The sequence below is a fragment of the Cornus florida genome, unplaced genomic scaffold, assembly GCF_030987335.1.
Source record: "Cornus florida cultivar Cherokee Brave unplaced genomic scaffold, ASM3098733v1 CherokeeBrave_3.0.0_Hap2_Chr08, whole genome shotgun sequence".
Lineage (NCBI taxonomy): Eukaryota > Viridiplantae > Streptophyta > Magnoliopsida > Cornales > Cornaceae > Cornus > Cornus florida.
Genome location: NW_026775578.1, coordinates 67610015 through 67632432, shown reverse-complemented (window position 1 = coordinate 67632432; position 22418 = coordinate 67610015). Strand labels below are relative to the sequence as shown.

General features: G+C 37.9%; 1 protein-coding gene and 1 pseudogene across 1 annotated transcript; both read left to right on the top strand.

Annotated features, from left to right (window-relative positions):
* Positions 1-5126: 5126 nt before the first annotated feature.
* LOC132272106 (small nucleolar RNA R71) lies at positions 5127-5225 on the top strand (annotated as a pseudogene).
* Positions 5226-15638: 10413 nt separating this feature from the next.
* LOC132271945 (uncharacterized) lies at positions 15639-16772 on the top strand. The gene has a single exon (XM_059773449.1). It carries the CDS (start codon positions 15749-15751, stop codon positions 16697-16699), a length of 951 nt encoding a protein of 316 aa, XP_059629432.1. The 5' UTR covers positions 15639-15748; the 3' UTR covers positions 16700-16772.
* Positions 16773-22418: the final 5646 nt, after the last annotated feature.

The window sequence follows — 22418 nt, the reverse complement described above, 5'->3', positions numbered from 1 at the left end:
AGGGCATGCTCCGCGGACATCCCTAGATAAATCTCAGAACATAGTCGTGATATCCGTGCTGAGTGCAGCAAAATCAGCTATGTGGGCAGCAATATCAGCTCGCATAGCTACCACTGCATCCTCAAGAGCTTGAAGGCGCTTTCCAAAGCCGGGGGTTTGACTGGGAGCCTTAGGTACATAAGAATTTGAAGAATGAGAATCCTGAGTCTGCTCCTCCTCGTGTACTGGCGACCCAGTTGGAGAGTGCTGCTCTGCGTCATCTGCAGATCGCTCTAATTCAATGTCCATGCGCTCGGCAAGTGGATTAACTGGTGCGTCATCTGCTGTTGGGTCTGCTGCTGCTGTTGCTGGCTCCTTAGCCTCTAAATCCTTTGCTGTCTGTACGACATCCTCCTGTAATCAGGCAATAATAGCATTATATCTCTTGTCCCAATCCTTCTTTAGGAAGTGACAGGATCCTCTCTCAGGGTGCTCCCGAGGATGAAAAGGATATCGCTGGTCTAGTAGGATCTGGGTGATGAGGTGGCCAAATGGGAGAGACTTAGCCCTTTTAAGCCTCTCCTTGCTGATATACTCATCGTAGAGCTTCCTCATCACGCTCTAAATGAGCGCGGGGATAGACACCCAGTGCCCTGTATAGAATGTGTATAGGGCTGTCAGATAATCTCCTCGCCTCTGAATCTTGTGCTCGGCCATGTATATATTGCAGAACAAGACAGAGTTAATGAACCACAGGTCATCTGGAAGATATGTGCGGGTGGCGAAGGTCTCGCCATCGGCATAATGACCTGTCAGAAATACTGCCAAGTCAGCATAAGAAGGCTTGTGTAGCCTGGGATATGTCTCTTGCAGCTCCGGAGGGCATCGATGTGGACAATGGCATGATCGGGATAGTGTGTCCACAGCAATAGAGATTTGGTGGCCATCAATGGTGGTAATAATCTCTGCCGTGGTACGCGGGGATGGTCGAAGGTTCTGGAAGAACACCCGTACGAGCCTCGGATACACAGGGCTGGTAACTGGCGCAAGAATAGCTGCAAGGCCCCTCCGGATAATGTCATCATAAGCGAATCGGGTCAGTACCGATCTGGAGAAGAAATCTGTGTCGAAAACTGACTCATGGGCCACTGACATCTGTACATATCTGGATGCGGGCCTGTCAAGCTCCTGGGCTGGCTGAGCTGGTGAAGGAGATGGAGATGGTGTAAACTCAGCCTGAGCCTGAGAATGAGATGGAGAATGCTCAGCCTCAGCCGCATGAGAAGGTGACTGAGGTGGAGTAGGCTCTAATGGCTCCTCCTGTGCAGGGTCCTGTGCGTGAAAAGGACCGGCTTCGTCATCGAAAGTGTGCCTGCCCCGGCGGTGATAGTGTCTGCAGGCTACAATCTTGCGCTTAGTCATGGCCTGAAAATAATTGAAAACTTGTAAGGGAAGTCAGTGCCAGAATAAAGAATTGAAAGCACAAAATAGAAACATACATGTCAAACAAGATAGACAAAACATATATGACATGAATCTATACAAGTGATATGATGTGAACATGCTAAGCAGTATAAGTGTAAAATGCATCCAATGTGGAAAAACATAGGCATTGGGCATGAATGAGATAGCATGGACACAAGATAAGATGCATGGAATGTGTGTATGAAATCTGTGATGTTCGATCGATCACAAAAATTGTGAGATTGATCTCACTCGATCGATCTGAGAAATTGAGAAACTATGTTCGATCGATCTTACTAGATCGATCTAAGAAATATGTTCGATCGATCGAACTCTGCGAAGAACGTGGACAGTCACAGATCTGTGACGTGGATGACACGGGGCCTTCACGAACTCGGTCGTGGGCCCATCAACACAACAAACAATCAATCCTACTCACTTGATTCAGCCCATACTCCCATAAATCGAATTAAAACACAAATATATACATAACATATATACATATATATAAGCATATAAATACAGTGCTTCAAGCTTCATCAATGGCGGATTTCATCATTAAAACAACATGAATTAAGGATTTAAAAACATATATGCATCATAGTGAAGCTTAGATTCACAAGAGGGGTGCGGATCTTACCCAAAATGAGAAAAAGAAGTGAGATGCGAAGAGGTGAAATCCGAGAAGAGATAGAGAGATCAACGTTCACTGGATCTCGCCGGAGGTTCGCCGGAGATGGAGAAGATGGATGGATGCATAGTGGCGATAAAGAATGAGGGACGAGGGTTAGATCGATCTTTGAAATAGATCTTGAAACCCTCGGTTCATTTTTTTAAAAAAAACTTTCCCAAACCAGTTCGATCGATCAAACTGAATTTTTTTTTTTTTTGAATTTTCTTGGAAATAAGATAAAAGGAAATAAAATAAAATAAAATAAAAGAAAAATATTTTTGGGATTTTTTGAAAATAAAAATAAAATAAAATAAAATAAAAATATTTTTGGATTTTTGAAAATGAAAAAGTCAAATAAAGTCAAAGATGGTGAGATGAAGAACAAAGATCAATCTGAATAAAATTTTAGATCGATCTGACAGAGAGCAAAAATATACAGGTTTTTGAGTTCAGAAATTTGTCTAAGTGTTGGAACTCAAGATCGATCGAACTTGAAGTTTGGATCGATCTAAGGACTTATGATCGATCTGAGAATAAGTTCGAACGATGGGACAAAGAGGTGATTTGGATGCAGGTGGATGCAGGTTAAATTTTTTTCTAAGTGTTGGATGCAGGTAGAAGTTCGATCGATCAAACTCTCCTTTGAGATCGATCGAACTTATGCAAAATGCTCAATTTCAATATAAAAGTGCATGCAATCCTGATCACAGTTCCTAGCAATGCATATGAACCAAAAACAAGTATCTAAACTTCGCAAGAAATCAAATTAAAGATAAAAATGAGGGAGGAATAGGGTTTTGACACCCTACGAAATGTCGTGCTAGTCTTTAACGTCTCTAGCAAGACGTTGGGCTCTTTTAACCCGGATCAAACATCTTGTAGTGCATCCCCTCCTCAATGGGGTGATAAGTGCTTTGAACTCCACCCAACAAAAGAAGTTTTCAGTCAAAAGATGTTTTCGGTCCTTGATCAATGCAATCTTTGGGCTTCCACGCCCTTTCAAAACAGGATTTTGAAACAACTTTCTTTGATTTCAAGGTGTAAGATAGACTTTTTGAAACCTTGGTCTCACACAAAAACTCAATTCCTTCACTTTTAAGGTCATGACATTTATCTACAACATTAATCTCTTCATGCTTGTCAAATGAATAGGGGGTTGGATTAAAAATATTCAACTTTACCTTCATATGGTCAAATGAGATTTTCATTATCCCCGTCCTACAATTGATGTTGGCATTCGTGGTTACCAAAAAAGGACGGCGAAGGATAACGGGAATTTGGCTCTTAGGATTTGGGACCGGTTCCGTGTCAATGACAACGAAATCGACGGGAAAGAAGAATTTATCAATTTTAATCAATTCATCCTCGATTATACCCCTAGGCTTTTTGATTGATCGATTGGCAAGTTTTAAAACTACCGACGTTGGTTTTAAGTCTCCTAAGCCTAATTTGACATATACCTAGTATGGAAGAAGATTAACACTTGCTCCTAGGTCAAGAAGAGCCCGATTAATGACATGATCACCAATAATGCATGAAGTAGTAGGTGAACTGGGGTCCTTAAACTTAGGGAGAGTGTTATGCTGCAAAATTGAGCTCACTTGCTCGGTTAAGACCACTTTTCTAGGTGCTTGGCTTTTGTTCTTCCGCTTTTGGGTGCACAAGTCTTTCAAGAATTTGACATAAGCCGGAATTTGCTTGATTGCATCAAAAAGTGGAAGATTGACTTTCACTTGCCTAAACACGTCCATGATTTCATTGACTTTGGTCTTTTGCTTGTCATTTAAAATGGATCCTTTTAAGGCATCCAGAAATGGAGCTTTTGGTTCAAAAACCTTTTCAGAATTTTTCTTTGAAGTCTCTTCAACACAAGAAGTTTTCAAATCATTTTGCACATCTTTCTTTTCAAAATCGCTTTTCAAATCACTTTTCAACACATTCTCATTTATATGGTTATGCATATGCAGTGAAGGAGGAATATGATATGAAACGAGACGGGTGTCAACTCGTGGTTGCACCGTTCATTCTCTTCATTAGACATACCCACTTGGTTGTCCACAATCTTTCCACTTCTCAAGGTAGTCACCGCATTGACCTACTCTATTGTGTGACCTTCCTATGAAGAATGAGTCTCCACAACACATTGTTGCTTTTGTGGGCCATTCAAAGGCATTTTTCCCTTCTCTCTTGCATTTAAAGTGCTAGCTATTTGTCCTACTTGGGTTTCTAGCTTAGCAATGGATTGAGAGTGAGAATGAAGCAATTGTGTGTTTGCCTCCAGAGTGCCCAAAGCGGTCAAAACTTTCTCTTCAAAAGTGGGACTTCTAACATTTCCTTGGGAATATGATGGTTGAGGAAAATGAGAGTTTGAAATTGGTTTCCTTGTGATTGATATGATGATCTAAAACCTTAGGAACCTTGGCCTTGTAGTGGAGGTGGAATGTATTTTCCTTGAAAACCGCCTTGGGAAGGGTTTGAGCCCTTCCCTTAATTTTTCTAAGAGAAATTCAGGTGATTCCTCCAACTAGGATTGTAATGATTTCCATAAGGGTTGTTCCCTTTATTAGCAAAAACAGCATTTGCTTGTTCATGATGCTCACTTTACACATGTCCATGGGGACAATTGGAAGTAGAATGTAAAATACTTGAACAAGTCATACATGTTTCATTAGATGCATGATGAGAATGGTTAGGGAAGGAAGATACTTGATTCGCCGAATTTTGGTTGATAAAAAATTGATAAAACTGTTGAGATAATGATTTCATTTCGGCGGCAATTTCATTGGAGTGATCGACTTGATGTAAGCCAACACTCTTCCTACCACTAGAATTTCTACCATTCTTCGAAGATAAAGTATGATGCAAAGAATTTTCACTCATGCTCTCATAAAGATGCCACACGTCATCCTCATGCCTATCAATGTAAGAGCCACCCATGGAAGCATCAATTATGCCTTTGTAATTGTCCGATAAGCTCTCAAAGAAATATTGAACTAATTGCCATTTGGGCATGTCATGATGTGGACACTTCCTAAGCAATTCATTAAAGCGTTCCCATGCCTCATGAAATGTTTCTCCATCCCCATGTGAAAATTCTCGAATTGAGGTTCTCATGGCATTGGTCTTAGAAATCGGATAGTACTTCTTCAAGAACTCTTGTTGCATTTCTGCCCAAGAAGTTATTGAAAAAGGCCTAAAATTGTTAAACTAATATTTTGCCTTGTCTTTAAGGGTAAATGGAAAAAGTTTAAGCCTTAAGACCTCTTCCAGTATGTCCGTATATTTTACGGTGGAACAAACTTCAAGGAACTCATCCAAATGCTTGTAAGGTTCTTCACTTGGAAGTCCATGATAGTTAGGAAGCATTTGAATGGTTTGTGGCTTAATTTCATAGTGGTGTGCTCTAAATGGTGGCAATTGAATGCATGTGGGTGTATTATATTCATTAGGCACATAGTGATCTCTTAAAGCAAGGGGAGGATTAACAATTGGAGGTGCAACATGGGCACCTTGGTTGCCTTGAATGATGGGAGGTGGTGGAGCATAGATTGGCCTTGGCATTCCCAATAGAACTTGACTTTATTGTTGTGGTGGATGAACATATGGCCTTGGCATGCCTAATGGAACTTGCATGTTATCATGATGCATATTGGGGTGGAGGATACCTTGTTGGTCTATATGACCAAGGTCCTCCACATGGTCCTCACTATGTCCTTCCATTGATGCAATGGATTGACTAGAACTACCTCTCCCCTAGGGTTTCGAACAATGGATTCAAGAAGAAAATTTAAAAGGACAAGAGTGGGTCTCAATGATCTATGACCATGCATGCACAATGCAACACAACAAGCAATAACAACAAATACTTCACCTTCACAACAAATCAATAATTAACAAATTTCCTCCACATACAATGTTCATACTCCCATGCTTAAACAAAAATGCAAGAAAAGTAAATTGCCTCCACGTGGGCTCATGATTTATCGAAGAATTGAATTACAATCCTCCATGCAGGCCGACAATTTAAGTAAAGGCTTGAGTAAAGAAAAGCTCAAAAAGGTCCTTCAGCACTTTAACTCCAAATTTATAACTTAGCTTAGCAATTTTTAAATTTTTAATATTTTTTCTTTGCTTGCTTAGCTCCTTTACTTGAATGCTCCTTTGCTTGCTTCCTAGCTCAATACTCCTTGTCAATCAAGAACAAACACAATAAGTAACAAAAATTGAAAACAAAGTAAAGACATGATCAAAAGAGTACTAATTCCTAATTGATTCCATAAATATGATGTTGCCAATCAATCAATCCCCGGCAATGGCGCCAAAATTTGACGACGGCCGTTCCTATACGCCAAAATAATGTAGTGAATGTGCGGTTCAAGAAAAGCCTTTTTGGTCAAGTTTAAATTTATAAAAACCACTACCACCACTACTACTAACGTAGCAAGAGTGAGTAGAGATCGTCCCAAGGGATTTAGTTGTCGTACTAGCTTGAGGAATCAAAATTAGGGTTAGTAGGTCGAGTGATCAAAATAGTGGTTGGTTGGTTGAATTAAACTAGATGCAAATTAAACTAAAGTAAGCAATAATGCAATAGAGAGAATAAAAGATAGAGAGAGATCTTGGGGTTTAGAGATCGCCACTAAGCATAACTTTTCTACACCTTTAATGAATGATTAATGAGGGGAAAAACATGTATTGCAATGAAGTGTGTGTGTGTGATTGTTTCATCAAGCATGGATGACAAATTAAACATATATTATCTAAATAACATGGTGGATAGCACAACATATCAAATTAAGCCATTAATCCTTTCTTTAAGCTCACAATCCAAACACATCACAAGGTTAGAGATATATGTTTCTTGCTTTTCATAAGTATGGAACATCAACAACAAGCATGGATTGTCCTCCCATTTAACAATTACACTACAACTAAGCTAATGACATGAAATTAAACTAATTAAACTAAGGGAGAGGCACAATCCATCAAGAAATGAGTATGAACCATCAAATAAACCATAAGAACATGACATTTAAGCATTAAGTCTTTACAATCTCTAAATCTATAGCATCAACACACAGACATGCATCAATAACACAAGAAATAGAGACAAACACATGAACATCTATTCTAGCAAACATAGACATATGGATAGAATGAAATGATCAATTGTGTGACACCCCCACATTTTCCACGCATAAGTTGATCAGGCTTATACACGAAAAACGAGGGATATCAAAAACAATTGGCAATATACAAGCATGGAATACAAAATGATGGAAATAAAAGAATTTAGACAGGAAAGAAACATTAAATAATATAACATCCATCCATCCTTTATTTAAATACAATACTCCATTACAACTTGGAAATCCTATGTCAAGGATCCCTAAATATAAACCTGAGAGTTCAACGTCAAAAGTAAATAAAAACTGAAACTGAAGTAATACGTAAAACTTCTACCCTGAACTGGATCGTAAGAGTAGATGAGTTCGGATGGTGGTCCCACACTGCTAACCTCAACCTTGGAACGGGTACTGACCGTATCCTGAAATAACAACAATGGTGGGTCAACCCCACGAGCAAGTCCTCTCTACTATGACCCAAATCAGAGAATCAAATAAATTAATCATTTACATCTGGATGAGTACTATATCTGTATACATCCTAAGGGAACTATCCAATGTATAACATGACCTCAACCAGAATAGACGGTGATCACTTAGCCTCACACTAGGTGGTTAAGTGTCGCCTTTCCCTACCCGGGAAATCAGCTATTATACATGGTGCACGGTACTGACAACACAGACTATAACGAACTACATAGTGATAATACCTCGCAAAGTACTGATGAATATACTGAGCATATAAATTAGGCAACACATGCCAGCAATATTAATAAATATACCGAGTATGTTAATTAGGCAACACATGCTAATAATATTAAACCACATACCCCGACAGCCACACATCTGTCTATAGCAACGAATGCATAAGGTATAAATGAGTCTAAACTTATTAGCCAGCTCATATGGTTCTATATGGCAACACATCCATATAATATAAATGCGACATAATTAAACAGTCCATTTATTTCCTGAAATGCACACAGCATAATAATCATGGTTTATATATCCTTTAACAGTATAAACATCCCATAATATCTAATGGCTAATATATATGACGATAACCGTGACACTATTAACAGTACTACTGAATACCATTTAATAAAACAATAACAGCATCTATAATAATGTTGATAAATGAATCACCTTCATATCCGTACAGTAAATGTGTCATTTAAGGTTTAGAAATATTAATCGGCCATAAGAATAAGTAACGGGTATTAAAATAATAATTTCGTGGCCCGTTAAACCCGTAAATACCAACACAGTACCTAAAAATCCACGTTTAAGGTTCTGGAATTTACAAAACAGGCCCTAGGGGTATTCTGGTAATTTCCAGCAGCTGTAGAGACCCCACACGCGCCCTCATGCGCCTCCCAGAGCCTCCCCACGCGCAGCCCAACCTTCCCCACTCTCCCACCCGCCTCCACGCGCGTCTGGCATCAGCCACGCGCGCGCACGCGCTCCCACGCGCGTCTGGAGAGTTCCACGCGCGCGCACGCGCTCCCACGCTCGCGTTGATGGCTTCCTGCTGACGTGTCACTTCCTGGTTGGTTGGCTGCATCCGGACTCCGTACTCGCGTCACACCGGATCATCTCACCCTATCTTCCCTCCATCCAACGCCCACAGATCCGGGTGTACCACGGTAACATGGACCGCGATGCACTGGATCAATCAGACTCTACCAATGGCCAGGATGCACGCGCGCACTAACCTACCATGCGCCGCATCACACCGGATCACTCCGGTCATCTTCTTCACTGCCGGTGGCCGGAAACCTCGCCGGAGGCTCGCTTGAAATTGCAGAAACTTACCGAAAAATTCTAGAAAATTCAAAAAAAATCCCAAAGGCCATAATAATTATTTTTAGCTATTTTTTTTTTATTACATAGGCCATAATATAATTATCGACCACCTTTAATAATTAAAATTTCCTTTCTTTAATAAATTAAAAAATTAATTTAATAATTTCCTAGCATGATCTCTAAGCTCTATAATTATTTAAATAATCTAAACAATTAACTTATGGATTCAAAGGGGAAAAGTAGATAATAACTTGCCTTTTTGGATTTAAAATAAATCCGCCGGTTGCGCGTAGTCGGGTAAATTCCCTACACTGGTCCAAGCTCCTTTCTTTCTCTCTCTTCCTTTCCACACTCTTACAATGGCTCACTAGAATTTATAATTTGTTTCTAACTCCCTTTCTTTCCTTCTAAGGTAGGCTAGCTAATTTATATACAAATTATATAATATAAATATTACAAATATCTATTTTTGCATTTAATTAACCACATTCCCAACCATAAGGCTTTAAGGCTAGCAAGCCAAGTCAAGCAAGATGTCCTAAGGTAAATCCTATCCTAAGATTTAATTTTTCATCATTACATTGATTTAATACTAATATTATTATTACTAATATTATTATTAATAAAACTTTTATAATTATTATTAATAAAACTTTTATAATTATTATTATTATATTATTATTATTACTATTATTATTATTATTATTACATAAGAATACATTATATCATTATAATACTTTATAACACAAATATAATACTTTAATTAACTAATAATGATTAATATAAGCATAACCAACAAATAAAAATATTAATAATAATACATGCATAATTAAATGAATAAATTTACTATTTTAACATATACAATTAATTTACATGCACTATTAAATGAACTTAATATAATAATGTAGCATGCACAATAATAAGTAAAGAAATCCTCACATAAATGAATTTTAAATAAACTAAACTCTTTAATAAAATACGGGGTATTACAAATTGGAAGCATTAAACCATATAAATCATTGAAGAAACAAGATCTATATATATATAAGTGTCAAGACATGAATCACAATACAAATCGCCTCAAAAATACATAAATCAAGAAATAGAAAGCATGTTTAGGGCTAACTCTAGCCCCAAGAGGATGTCTAGCCACTCATGGATGATGTCCTCCAACCCTCAATGGCAAGCTACGTGGAAGAAATCTGCTCCTTGGTTGATGAAGAGTCTCCAATGGTGTCTCTAGCCTTTTCATTTTCTTTGCTTCCTCCCTAAGTCTCTAAGTATGATATGATGAGATAATACAATATGATCCTCTATGTTCTTCTATGATACAAAAAGTAATCCTTATCCTTATATACGTAGGTCAAATGACACCCAAAATGAGCTGGGGTCGTACAGCAAATATTCCCCAATGATTGGATAAGGACAGCTTTTAATGAGCTGGAAATTTAACTTTTTTGCACTGGAGGAAGTTCGATCGATCGAACCTTGGACTTGGATCGATCGAACATGGTTGAGATCTATCGAACTAAAGTTGGATCTATCCTCAATGGCGGCGCATTTTTAGATAAAAATAAGTCTGAGATATTTAAAGATATTTTTGGGAAAAGGATAAAAGTGGTTGGTAGGGTGGTACAATTGGATAAGATCAATCATTCGATCGAAGAAGAAAGCTGGATCGATCAAACTTTTGAGATCTTTGAACAGAGACAAACATGGCCCAGATCTATCTTGAAGTGCTGAGATCGATGAAAGTTGGATGGATCGAACTTTTCTTGAGATCGATCGAAGTTGCTGAAATTCCACCATTTGCTTCCTTTTGCTCTACTTTGCTCCTTTCTTTGATTAATTCCAAAATTGCTTCAATGTGCTCTTATTTGACTGAGTTAGCTTATTTTGGGGGATAAGTACCTGAAAATGAAAATAACATGAAATCAATACAAAACGGTAAAATAAAGTAGATAAAGGTTCTAGAATACCTAAGCTTAAGGGGTTTAAATACGCACTTTTCAGCGCTCATCAGGTGATAATTTTGTAAAATGTTAGGTTTATGCATGCTCATCTCCTATAAGTAGGTTTATGTTACTCACCCCAAATCTACCGGTGCATTTTTCAGGTACGAAGATTTGGTTCGTGATGCTCATCATTCCTTGGATGACTTGTAGTTTTTAAGTTTACATTTCATATAAATGCTAGCATGGAAAGTCATTTTGTAGCCTTATATGTCAAAACTTGTATCTTTGATTCTATTTATGTAATGTGTACATAAGTATACCTTTTATGATGTAGTTGACTTGTATGAGATGAGGCCGGAGGCTAATGACATCTATATTGTATCTTATGTAACTCTTGATTTCGTGAAATGTTAATCTCGGGTGTGGGAATTCTTTTTTTATTCTTTCATAGAGTCTCATTAATCTTGTATGAAGTATGACCAAGGGTCAAACGGTAATTTGATTCCATTTCATATTTTTGGATTTCAAAATTTCGATTCTAAGTTCATTTTTATTATTTTTGGCCGTCGGGGGGTCGGATTTTGAGTCGAGACTTCTCGGGAGCCGCGGACCATTCCCATGCGCTTAGAATCACTTATTACACTTGCGTGCACATTCGTTTCAACCTAGAAATGCATTTATGGTCAATTGCATACTTGGTGCAAAGTTGCATTTTCTAAGTTTTTAACCCTTTTTTGATCTCGGGGCATTTTGGTCATTTCACAGTGTATTTTTTTCATTTTCTCTCGCGTAGCCGTGTAGAAAATTCGATTTCGGGAGGGTTTCTTTTTCGTGTTTTTCCAGAAATATCCATCTACTAGCTCATTTTTGCTCTCAGTTGTTGACAGATTCAGAAATTCCATAAGGCATCAGTTGTTGTTGTTGTGTATTTTTTTTTATTTTTTTTATTTTTTTGATCTAGGGGTATTTTGGCCATTTCATAGTGTATTTTTTTCAGTTTCTCTCATGTTACTGGGTAGAAAATTTGATTTCGGAAGGTGTTTCTTCTTTGTATTTTTCCAGAAAAATTTGTTTGATATCCCCTTTTTGCTCTCAGATGTGGACAGTTACTGTAGTAGCTTTTTGCTCTCTTGACCTCTTCTGATCTAGGGGCATTTTGGGGATTTCGCAGTGAGTTTTTTTTCGTTTTCTTCCCCGTAGTTGGGTAGAAAACTTGATTTTATGGGGGGTTTTCTTCATGTTTTTCTAGAAAATTTGTTTCAGTTCTGACTGAATTTTTTTTCCCCCTAGCATGTCATAGTGATTGTCAGGATGCTCGTGGGGTGCTCGTGGTGCCCCGTCTCGACGTCGTGACGTCGATTTTTGTTTTCGCTCGTTCTCCTTCGTCTGGACTTCAAGTCGAGTGAACTTTTTTTTTTAACTTGACTAATTTTTTGCTGTCTTTCCAACTTTGAACTCGGTTGCACCCAGATCTTCCTGGATAATTACCAGTTTACCCTTTTTAGCCTTAAGTGCACGTTTTTCTTCGTCTTACCATTTCTCTTTTGTTCAGACTCCGAATCATGCGATTCTTGAGTCCATCTTGATTAGTTTTTCGTTATCTTTCCAACGGTGTACTCGGTGGCACCCGAATCCATATTTTAAGAAATGACTATTTTGCCCTTAGGGCTATTTTTGTCCGATTTTTCTTGCTTTCAGCTTCCACTACTTTCTTTAGAATTCCATGACTTCATGGGAAGTCATGGAGGTGTCTTGGGAATGATATATATTCTAGGGACGTCATTTCCATGTAAAATGACTATTTTTGCCCCTAGGGGCTTAATTGTTATTCTTTCGATCTTTTACTTTCGTGTCAATTCTCATTGAATTCTATGACCTCATGGAAGGTCATCAAAGTGTCTTAGAGGTGTGTTGTGCCTTGGGAGACCGTTGTCTTGTTTCTTGCTTTCGCATCTGGATCCGCTATCGGTCAATCTTCGATTCATCACAGGACGCACTGGCTTGAAAAACCAAAGCCGTCACACATTTCCTTTTATTAAAAAACTCATAATAAATAGATAAATAGGCTATTTGTGTTAGAGTTTTATACAAACTTTTTATCTATATCTTTGTATAATGTGATAGAGTTTTATTAAAAATAAAATAGGTAATTTGTGATAGAGTTTTATATAAATTATTTTATTTTCTTTACATATATCCTTATCTAATTAGATTTCATTTTATTAAGAAACTCATAACAAAAGCTAATTTGTGATAGAGTTTTAGAAAAATTATTTTATTTTATATATCAATTAATAAATATTTTTTATATTAATAATTCTTCTCTACTTAAATTTTTTTATTAAAAAATTCTTAATAATAAATAGATAAATATGTTAATTAAATTTTATTAGGTGGATTTTAGAGTTTTATAGAGTTTTTTTTATAAAAACTTTTTTCATACCAATTAATAAATATATTTTTTATATAAATAAATAAATACTGAAACTCTTTGCACATAGTATAAATAAAAACTCTTTTTATATCAATTAATTATTATTATTTTTAATATAAGTAAATAAATACTAAACTCTTTGGTAGAGCTTCTCTGAATTTCTCTCTGGAATTCTGAATTTCTAGAAAACTCAATTTTTGTACTTTTCCTCCTTCCTTCACGCCTTTATTTATAGGCTTCTTGGATTAATAGGATGATGACATGTGTCCTCTCCTGATAATGACATAATCATAATTGAGCCGGGCCAGTTATATTGTGATAATTATCTATAAAAAATAACCATTTTTTTATATCAATTAATAAATATTTTATTGTGATTGATTTTATTAGGTAATTTTTAGAGTTTTATAGAAACTATTTTTATAAAATCCTAGTTAATTTGTGGTAGAATTTAGGTAATTTGTGGTAGAGATTTATAGAAATTTTTTAAATATATACTTGTTTAATGTGATAGAGTTTTATTGAAAATAAAATAGGTAATTTGTGGTAAAATTTTATATAAATTTTTATTTTCTTTAAATATATATATATATATATATATATCCTTATCTAATTAGATTTTCTTTTATTAAAAAAACTCATAATAAAAGGTAATTTGTGGTAGAATTTTAGAAAAATTATTTTATTTTTTATATCAATTATTAAATATTTTTTATATTAATAATTCTTGTCTAGTTATATTTTCTTTTATTAAAAAACTCATAATAAATAGATAAATAGGTAATTTGAGTTAGAGTTTTATATAAACTTTTTTAAAAAATTATTTTATTTTTTAAAAAAATATATCCTTGTCAAATTTGATTTCCTTTTATTAAAAAACTCATAATAAATAGATAAACACATGTTATATGTGATAGAGTTTTATAGAAATTATTTTATTTTCCATTTGTAGCTCAAGATATTCAAGTTTTAGTAAAATAGTGTCAGGATTTAGTTCGAACTGGGATGGAGTTTCCCTTCCTCCAACTTCAGGACTTGATATCTTTGTCGATTCCAAATCAAGCGATTCTTGAGTTCATTTTTGTTAATTTTTCGTTGTCTATTCAATGGTTTGCACGGTGGTACCCATTTCAGTTTGAAAATGACCATTTTGCCCTTGGTCCATTCCTTAGAGGGTTTTGAAATCCTAACTCCGGTCTTGCTTCCGCTGAGTCACGGGACTCCTCGGAAGGTCGTTCTTCTGTCTTAGGAATGATGTACATCTTTATAGACTTGTTCATGTTTTACTTCCGCATTTTGGATCCGTTTCGGCTCATCACAAGACACACTAGGTTTGTAAAACCCAGAGTAGTCACAAAATAAATAAATAGGTAATTTGTGTTAAAGTTTAATAGAACTCTTTTAAAAAATCTTTTTATATCAATTAATAAATACTTTTTATATTAATAATTTTTGTGTAATTAGATTTTCTTTTATTAAAAAACTCATAATAAATAGATAAATAGGTAGTTTGTTAGAGTTTTATATAAATTTTTTTAAAATCTCTTTTTATATCAATTAATAAATATATATTTTTTATATGAATAGTCCTTGTTTAATTAAATTTTCTTTTATTAAAAAACTCATAATAAATAGAGCAAGAGGTAATTTGTGTTAGAGTTTTATAGAAACTCTTTAAATATATTTTCGTCTAGTGTGATAAAGTTTTATTGAAAATAAAATAGGTAATTTGTGATATTATTTTATAAAAATTATTTTATTTTCTTTAAATAAATTCTTATCTCATTAGATCTCATTTTATTAAGAAACTCATAATAAAAGCTAATTTTATCGGGTGGTGGTCCATTCAAAATTTTTTTCTTTCAAACAAATGCTGAGTGCATTCAATTTTGATGGAGATTATGGTAAGGCCCGATTTCATTGGAATTTTATGAATTTCAATGTGTTATTTTTGTCTTTTTAGTCAGGGCAGCGTTTATATATCATAGTATGACAATTTTCCGACTCTAATTGATGACTTTAATTATAATTAGGTCCATTTTCAAACACCAAGTGTAATTATAACAAACTTCAGGGGTTTTTAAGTGTAATTTAACCTTATATATATATATATATATATATATATATAATTCCGGTCATTTTCGAAGACCCGCTGTGTAGTAAACACGCAACCATGTCAACCATATTGTGATCTTTCATGGTGGGATAAAATCCTTTTCCGAGGTTTCATATTCCATGACAAAGCTTTATCTCTATTTCACTCTCTAAAGCCAAGCCTTATTTTTTAAAAGAAAAAGCAAGAAGCAGAAACATGAAAGAAGACAAGCAAGAACCAGTACTCCACCACCACCACCAAAGAAAGGCCACCGCTTTTTCCCTCAAGAAGTTCACCAAGCCCACTGCGTACTTTATCCTTCTCCTCCTATCCTACACCTTGGGTTACTTATCCGCTCCATCCTCTGGCTCATCACCTCACTCTCCGACTCCAATAAATTCCCAAAACACGTTCAGTACTAACACCGCCGGCGACCTCGACCACTACCGTTTCACGACTATTTGCGCCGACCCAGTTCCTTCCAACCTCGTGCGCCAAACGATTCTTGACCGACTGTTCAATGGCACGTCCCCGTACGACAATTTCCCCCCGGCGCACGTTATCCCCCTCCTCCGTCAGAAGAGAATCAAAGGGTGGGGATCGTACGGCACCGTCTTCAAGAACCTAATCCGCAAAGTCCAACCCAAGACCATAATTGAGGTGGGCACGTTCTTGGGGGCGTCAGCGATACACATGGCCGAGTTGGCGAGTGGACTCGGCCTCAAAACTCAGATTATATGCGTGGACGATTTTCGGGGGTGGCCCGGGTTTCGTGACCGATTCAAGGATATAAAGATGGTTAACGGCGACGTAATGCTTCTGTACCAGTTCATGCAAAACGTGGTGCACTCAAACGCAACCGAGTCAGTGTTGTTTGTGCCGCATTCGTCCGGGTCAACTCTGCAGATGCTGTGCAATTGGGGCGTGTTTGGAGATTTAATTGAAGTGGACGCGGGTCACGACTTTCACTCGGCCTGGATGGACATAAACCGAGCTTATAAGATATTAAGACCCGGTGGAGTTATTTTTGGGCACGACTATTTCACTGCAGCTGATAATAAAGGTGTTAGAAGAGCTGTAAATTTGTTTGCCCGAGTCAATAGTCTCCGAGTCCAAGTCGACGGAGAACACTGGGTCATCAACTCGGCCTTACTCGGGTCGCTATAGTTTTTCTTTGTGTATTTTTTTACTTCTTCAAATGTTGAAATAAACACACGCAACTGACTATATATTTTTCCAAGTGCCTTTCATGTAAATTGGATTAAGTTGAATATACAGAGAGCATAAGACCAGTGACTGGAGCTAGAATTTTACGTGAGGGGGCACACTGCAAAAAAAAAAAAAAAAAAAAAACAATACAAAGTACGTATACATATACATATATATATAATAACTATAAAATTAAAAAAGACAAAAAAGAAGAAAATTATTAAAATATAAAAGGAAAGAAAAATGAAAGAATTTTAATAGAAAATAGTTAAAAAGTTTCAATTGAAGAAGAAAAATTTGACTTTTTCAACTAAGAAAATTTAAGGAATGTGAATAGTAAAAGAAAAAATAAAGAAAAAAGAAGAATATAATTTTAGGAACTACAAATTTGAGGGGGGTACCATATAAATTTTTTCATATATATGAAATTTTTTTAAAAAATTACCACTTATATTATAGGTTGCTGACCAACTCGGGGGCACGTGCCCCCCTAGACCTTCATTGGCTCTGTCCCTGCATAAGACAATGAGATGCACAAAAGTCATTTGGCTGTGGCCTTTAATTGGGTGTCCCTACCCAACAATAATATGATACAAATTGATTTTATTTTTTTTTTATTTTTATTACTATAGTTTGTGTGATATATATATATATATATGTGTGTGTGTGTGTTTTTGGCATTTATTAGCAAGACTTGTTTTGTTTCATATAATTGTTGATGCACCATTTTGTGCATATATTAACAAAAAATAATGAACGGCAAACACATTCACACAAACACTATTTACACGTATTACAATTGGACTTATTGGTGATGAAGCAAAAATCCTTATTTCAATCTCTAAGAGATTTTGTAGAATTTATTACCCTGTCTTCAATCTCATTATATATATATATATATATACCCTGTCTTCAATCTCATTATATATATATATATATATATAATATGTGATGAGAATAATAATCTTATATCTAATTGACTGCAACAAAAATAAGCATGTTCATAACAACGAAACATTTAGCCTGCCTCAATTTTAGTCAATAGAAACATTTAGCCATAGCAATTAGCATAAAATTTTCTGATGATTATAATTTAATTACCCGTGGATAAGGGAAGATCGTTAAAGTAACGCGCTATCTCATAAGATTGAGATAGGCTCTACAGACTAAGATAAGGACTACGACTAAGATAAGGGTTACAGATTACGATAAGAATTGCAGAATACGATAAGGATTAGGCCAACAGATTATGATAAGGATTAAGGACGACGTGGACGCTACGTAACATCCTGACCCAAGTCTTATAAATAGGGAGGGCTAATCGACGTTTGGAGGTACGCAAAAAACCCTAACTCAATATCTCGATTTCTCCAGAGAGATTATCATTCACACTGACTTGTTCGTCGGAGCCTACTCCACCGGTAATACACCGGTGTTTGTAGGATCACTTTTTCTTCTCTTTATTCAGGAAGTCAGATCAGATCCGGGTTGCGCAGAATCCATCTTCAACAGTTGGCGCCATCTGTGGTAAAAATTTTTATTCTCTAAACAAAGCATGGTTCTATTGCGATCTGGTTTGGCTGCTGGCGAGGGCGAAGGGTTGTAGGCTTCTGATGCAGGGACTTCAATGGGGCAACCCCCCGTCGTCCCAAATGATCAGGAACGCGTCGCAGCGTTGGAACAACTGGTGAACCAGTTAGTCTAGCAAAATGCGATGATTCTGCAACGCTTAGCCGCCCCCAACGAGGAGAGAAACAGTGAAGTACCCAACGATGACTCCCGTAGGGTTAACAATGATGTTGAGCTTAGTCAAATAGGGGGTCAACAGAGGAGCCATCACCTTCGGTCCCCTGAACGGAATACCACCAGGCTCCGTGGAGATACTTCTAGTTATGTTGGAGACAAGACTGAGGACGCCACTCAGTTCGATCTAGAGTTGCAGGATCTGAAAGCCAAGGTTGACAATGTCATGCAAGCGATAAAAGGGCAGGGCCAGGCTGCAGTGAACGATATGGTACAAAAGACTAACCTAGCTTTTAGCCCAGCTGTTATGAGTTGTCCTCTACCTAGCAAATTCAAGATACCAACTCTTGAGAGCTTCGATGGGACGCGGGACCCTCTCGACCATTTGGAGACCTACAAAGCTCTTATGTATTTGCAAGCCGTACCGGACGAGATTATGTGCAGGGCTTTCCCTACCACACTCAAGGGTTGAGCTCGTCTCTAGTTCAATAAATTAAAGCCAGGCTCCATTAAAAACTTTGAAGAGTTGAGCAAACAATTCATAGGACACTTCATCGCTGGGCAGAAGCACAGGAGATCAGCAACACATTTACTTAATGTGAAGCAGCAGAAGAGAGAGTCCCTTCGTGATTACATAAGTCGTTTTAACACTGAAATGCTGCAAGTTGAAGACGTGGACGACAAGGTTGCCCTCACAGCCTTTATGGGAGGACTACAGACTTCTAAGTTCCTATTTTCCTTATCAAAGGAAGCCCCTACATGCATGACAGAGTTAATGATTAGAGCGCGGAAGCACATGAACGCTGACGATGCTATGAATGCACGAAAAAACAAAGATGGTGAAGATAAGAGGTCAGATAAGAAGAGGCCAGCACCTAGCACTAGGGAGGAAAGGGAATTGAAGTACAAGAAATTCTCAAACAACCAGGCTGACAGATCGTTTCGCCGCCCAGCGAGCCCAGGCAGGTATAATAACTATACCCCCCTAAATACATCTGTAGAGCAAGTCTTTCTGCAGATTCAAGATGACGCATCATTGAAATAGTCACCAAATCTAAAAGCTGATCCAATAAAGAGGTCTCGAGATAAATACTGTAGGTTTCACCGGGACCATGGACATAACACAGAGGATTGTTTCGACCTCAAAAACCAGATTGAGAACCTTGTTCGTAAAGGTCATTTACGCAAATTCACAACTAGAAATGGAAAAGGAGGCTCCAACCCAGCCCGGGAGGGCCGAGATGATCGCCCTCCTCAACACCAACCAATGGGTGAGATCAAAGTTATATCGAGTGGCTTCGCTGGTGGTGGTGAGACGAGTTCAGCTCGGAAGGCTCATGCTAGGAGAATTCGGAGTTTTTTAGAGGTGAATGAAGTTGGAATGACAAGTCCTCCAACCAAATTACCTCGAGTTGAGGAGCCGGTCATAACCTTTTCTGAAGAAGATGACAAGGGAATTCACCAGCCCCATGCTGACCCTCTGGTAGTTTCCATGGTCGTTGCTAATTTCACTGTTCAACGAATACTAATAGACAATGGTAGCTCGGCTGACATACTATTTCTTAGGGCGTACGAGAAATTGAAAATTGGCCGAGAGAAGCTCCGACCCATGAAGTCACCACTGGTGGGATTTTCAGGCGACAAAGTATATCCGCTGGGGGCAGTTACCCTTCCAGTTACTGCAGGAGCCAATCCAAAGCAGGTCACTGTAATGGTGGACTTTGTAGTGGTGGACTGCCCATCATCATATAATATTATCCTGGGGAGAAAAACATTGAATGCTATGAAAGCAATCACGTCCACTTACCATCTCCTGATGTGTTTCCCAACTGAATATGGTATGGGAGAGATAAGAGGGGACCAAACAATGGCTCGTGAATGTTATGTCGCCTTTCTCAGGAAAATGAAATCGCAAGAGGCATTTACGATTGAAGGGCTGGAAGGGAAAGATAGACCAGACTTTCATAGAGCGGAACCTACAGAGGAGCTAAAAGAGGTCATCCTTGGTGAGCCCAAGAAAAAAGTGAGTATAGGGTCTTTACTCCCCCCAGGTATCAAAGACGAACTTACTCAATTCCTCAGGAAGAATCAAGACGTATTTGCATGGGTATATGAAGACATGCCAGGTATAGACCCCACTATCATGGAGCACCGCCTAAATGTAAATCCTGACTTCAAACCTGTCAGACAAAAGAGGAGGACTTTTGCTCCAGAAAGGAATCAGGCTATATCAGAAGAGGTGGAAAAGCTCTTAAAAGCCGACTTTATTCAAGAGGTGTACTACCCTGACTGGCTGGCAAATGTGGTCCTAGTGAAGAAGGCAAATGGAAAATGGAGGCTATGTGTGGATTTCACCGACCTTAACAAAGCTTGCCCGAAGGACAGATTTCCTCTCCCAAGAATCGATATGCTCATTAAAGGAACGGCTGGACACGAACTATTAAGTTTCATGGATGCATATTCTGGATACAACCAGATATCGATGTACACCTCAGATAGAGAAAAAAAGGCCTTCATCACTGATAGAGGTTTGTACTGTTACAAAGTAATGCCGTTTGGACTCAAGAACGCTGGTGCAACATACCAGAGGCTAGTGAATGCAATGTTTAAGCATCAAATTGGTAGAAACATGGAGGTATATGTTGATGACATGTTGGTGAAAAGCTTAAAAGCTGAGGACCATTTGACTGACCTGCAGGAGACCTTCGAGGTACTTAGGAGTCATAAGATGAAACTCAACCCCAGCAAGTGTGCCTTTGGGGTTTCCTCAGGAAAGTTCTTGGGATATATGGTAAGTAGAAGAGGAATTGAGGCCAATCCAGAGAAGATCCGAGCAGTCATTGACATGAGATTGCCAAGATCAACCAAGGATCTACAACGACTAACAGGGAAGATTGCTGCCTTGAGTAGGCTAATCTCTCGGTCAACTGACAGGTGTCTACCTTTCTTTCGTGTGCTAAGGAAGACTTTTGAATGGACCCCAGAATGTGAGCAAGCATTCAAAGAACTAAAGCAATACCTTAGTTCTCCCCCACTACAGTCTCGAACCATACCGGGAGAGGAACTATACATATACCTTGCAGTCTCCACGACAGCTGTCAGTTCAGCTCTGATACGAGAAGAAGAAGGGGTCCAAAGGCCAGTATACTTCGTGAGCAAAGCACTTAGGGGTGCGGAGGAAAGATATCCAAGGATGGAATAGTTGGCCTTTGCTTTAATTGTGTCCGCCAGGAAACTGAGACCATACTTTCAAGCGCATACGATAGTGGTCCTAACAGATCAACCCCTTCGACAGGTCCTACATAAGCCAGAAAGCTCTGGTCGACTGATGAAGTGGTCAGTAGAGTTAGGGGAGTTCGATATTCAATATAAGCCAAGAACAGCAGTAAAGGCTCAGGTGTTGGCTGATTTCTTAGCTGAGTTTACCCCTCCAGAAGAGGAGAAACAACCCCAATTTTTGACAGAACCAAGTTCAAGTGAGCAGATGGGCCCAGAAGTAGTCTGGGACTTGTTCGTGGATGGGTCATCTACTGCTCAGGCTAGCGGAGCCGGGCTTGTTCTTGTCTCCCCAGAGGGAGAAAATATACAGTACGCACTTCGGTTTGGTTTCAAAGCAACCAACAATGAAGCAGAGTACGAAGCCTTGATAGCATGATTAAAAGTGGCAAATGCCCTAGGGGTTGAGCAATTAAAGGTGTACACCGACTCCCAGCTGGTCGCTGGACAAGTTCAAGCGGAATATGAGGCACGAGACGAGAAGATGAAGAGTTATCTACAAAAGGTGAAGGAATTAAAGAATCACTTCCAAAGATTCTCAATTCATCAAATACCACGAGAAGAGAATGGGAAAGCAGACGCTTTAGCCCGGCTAGCTACTGCATTAGAACCTGAGATCAATAAGAATATACCACTGAAATATTTGGATGAACCATCT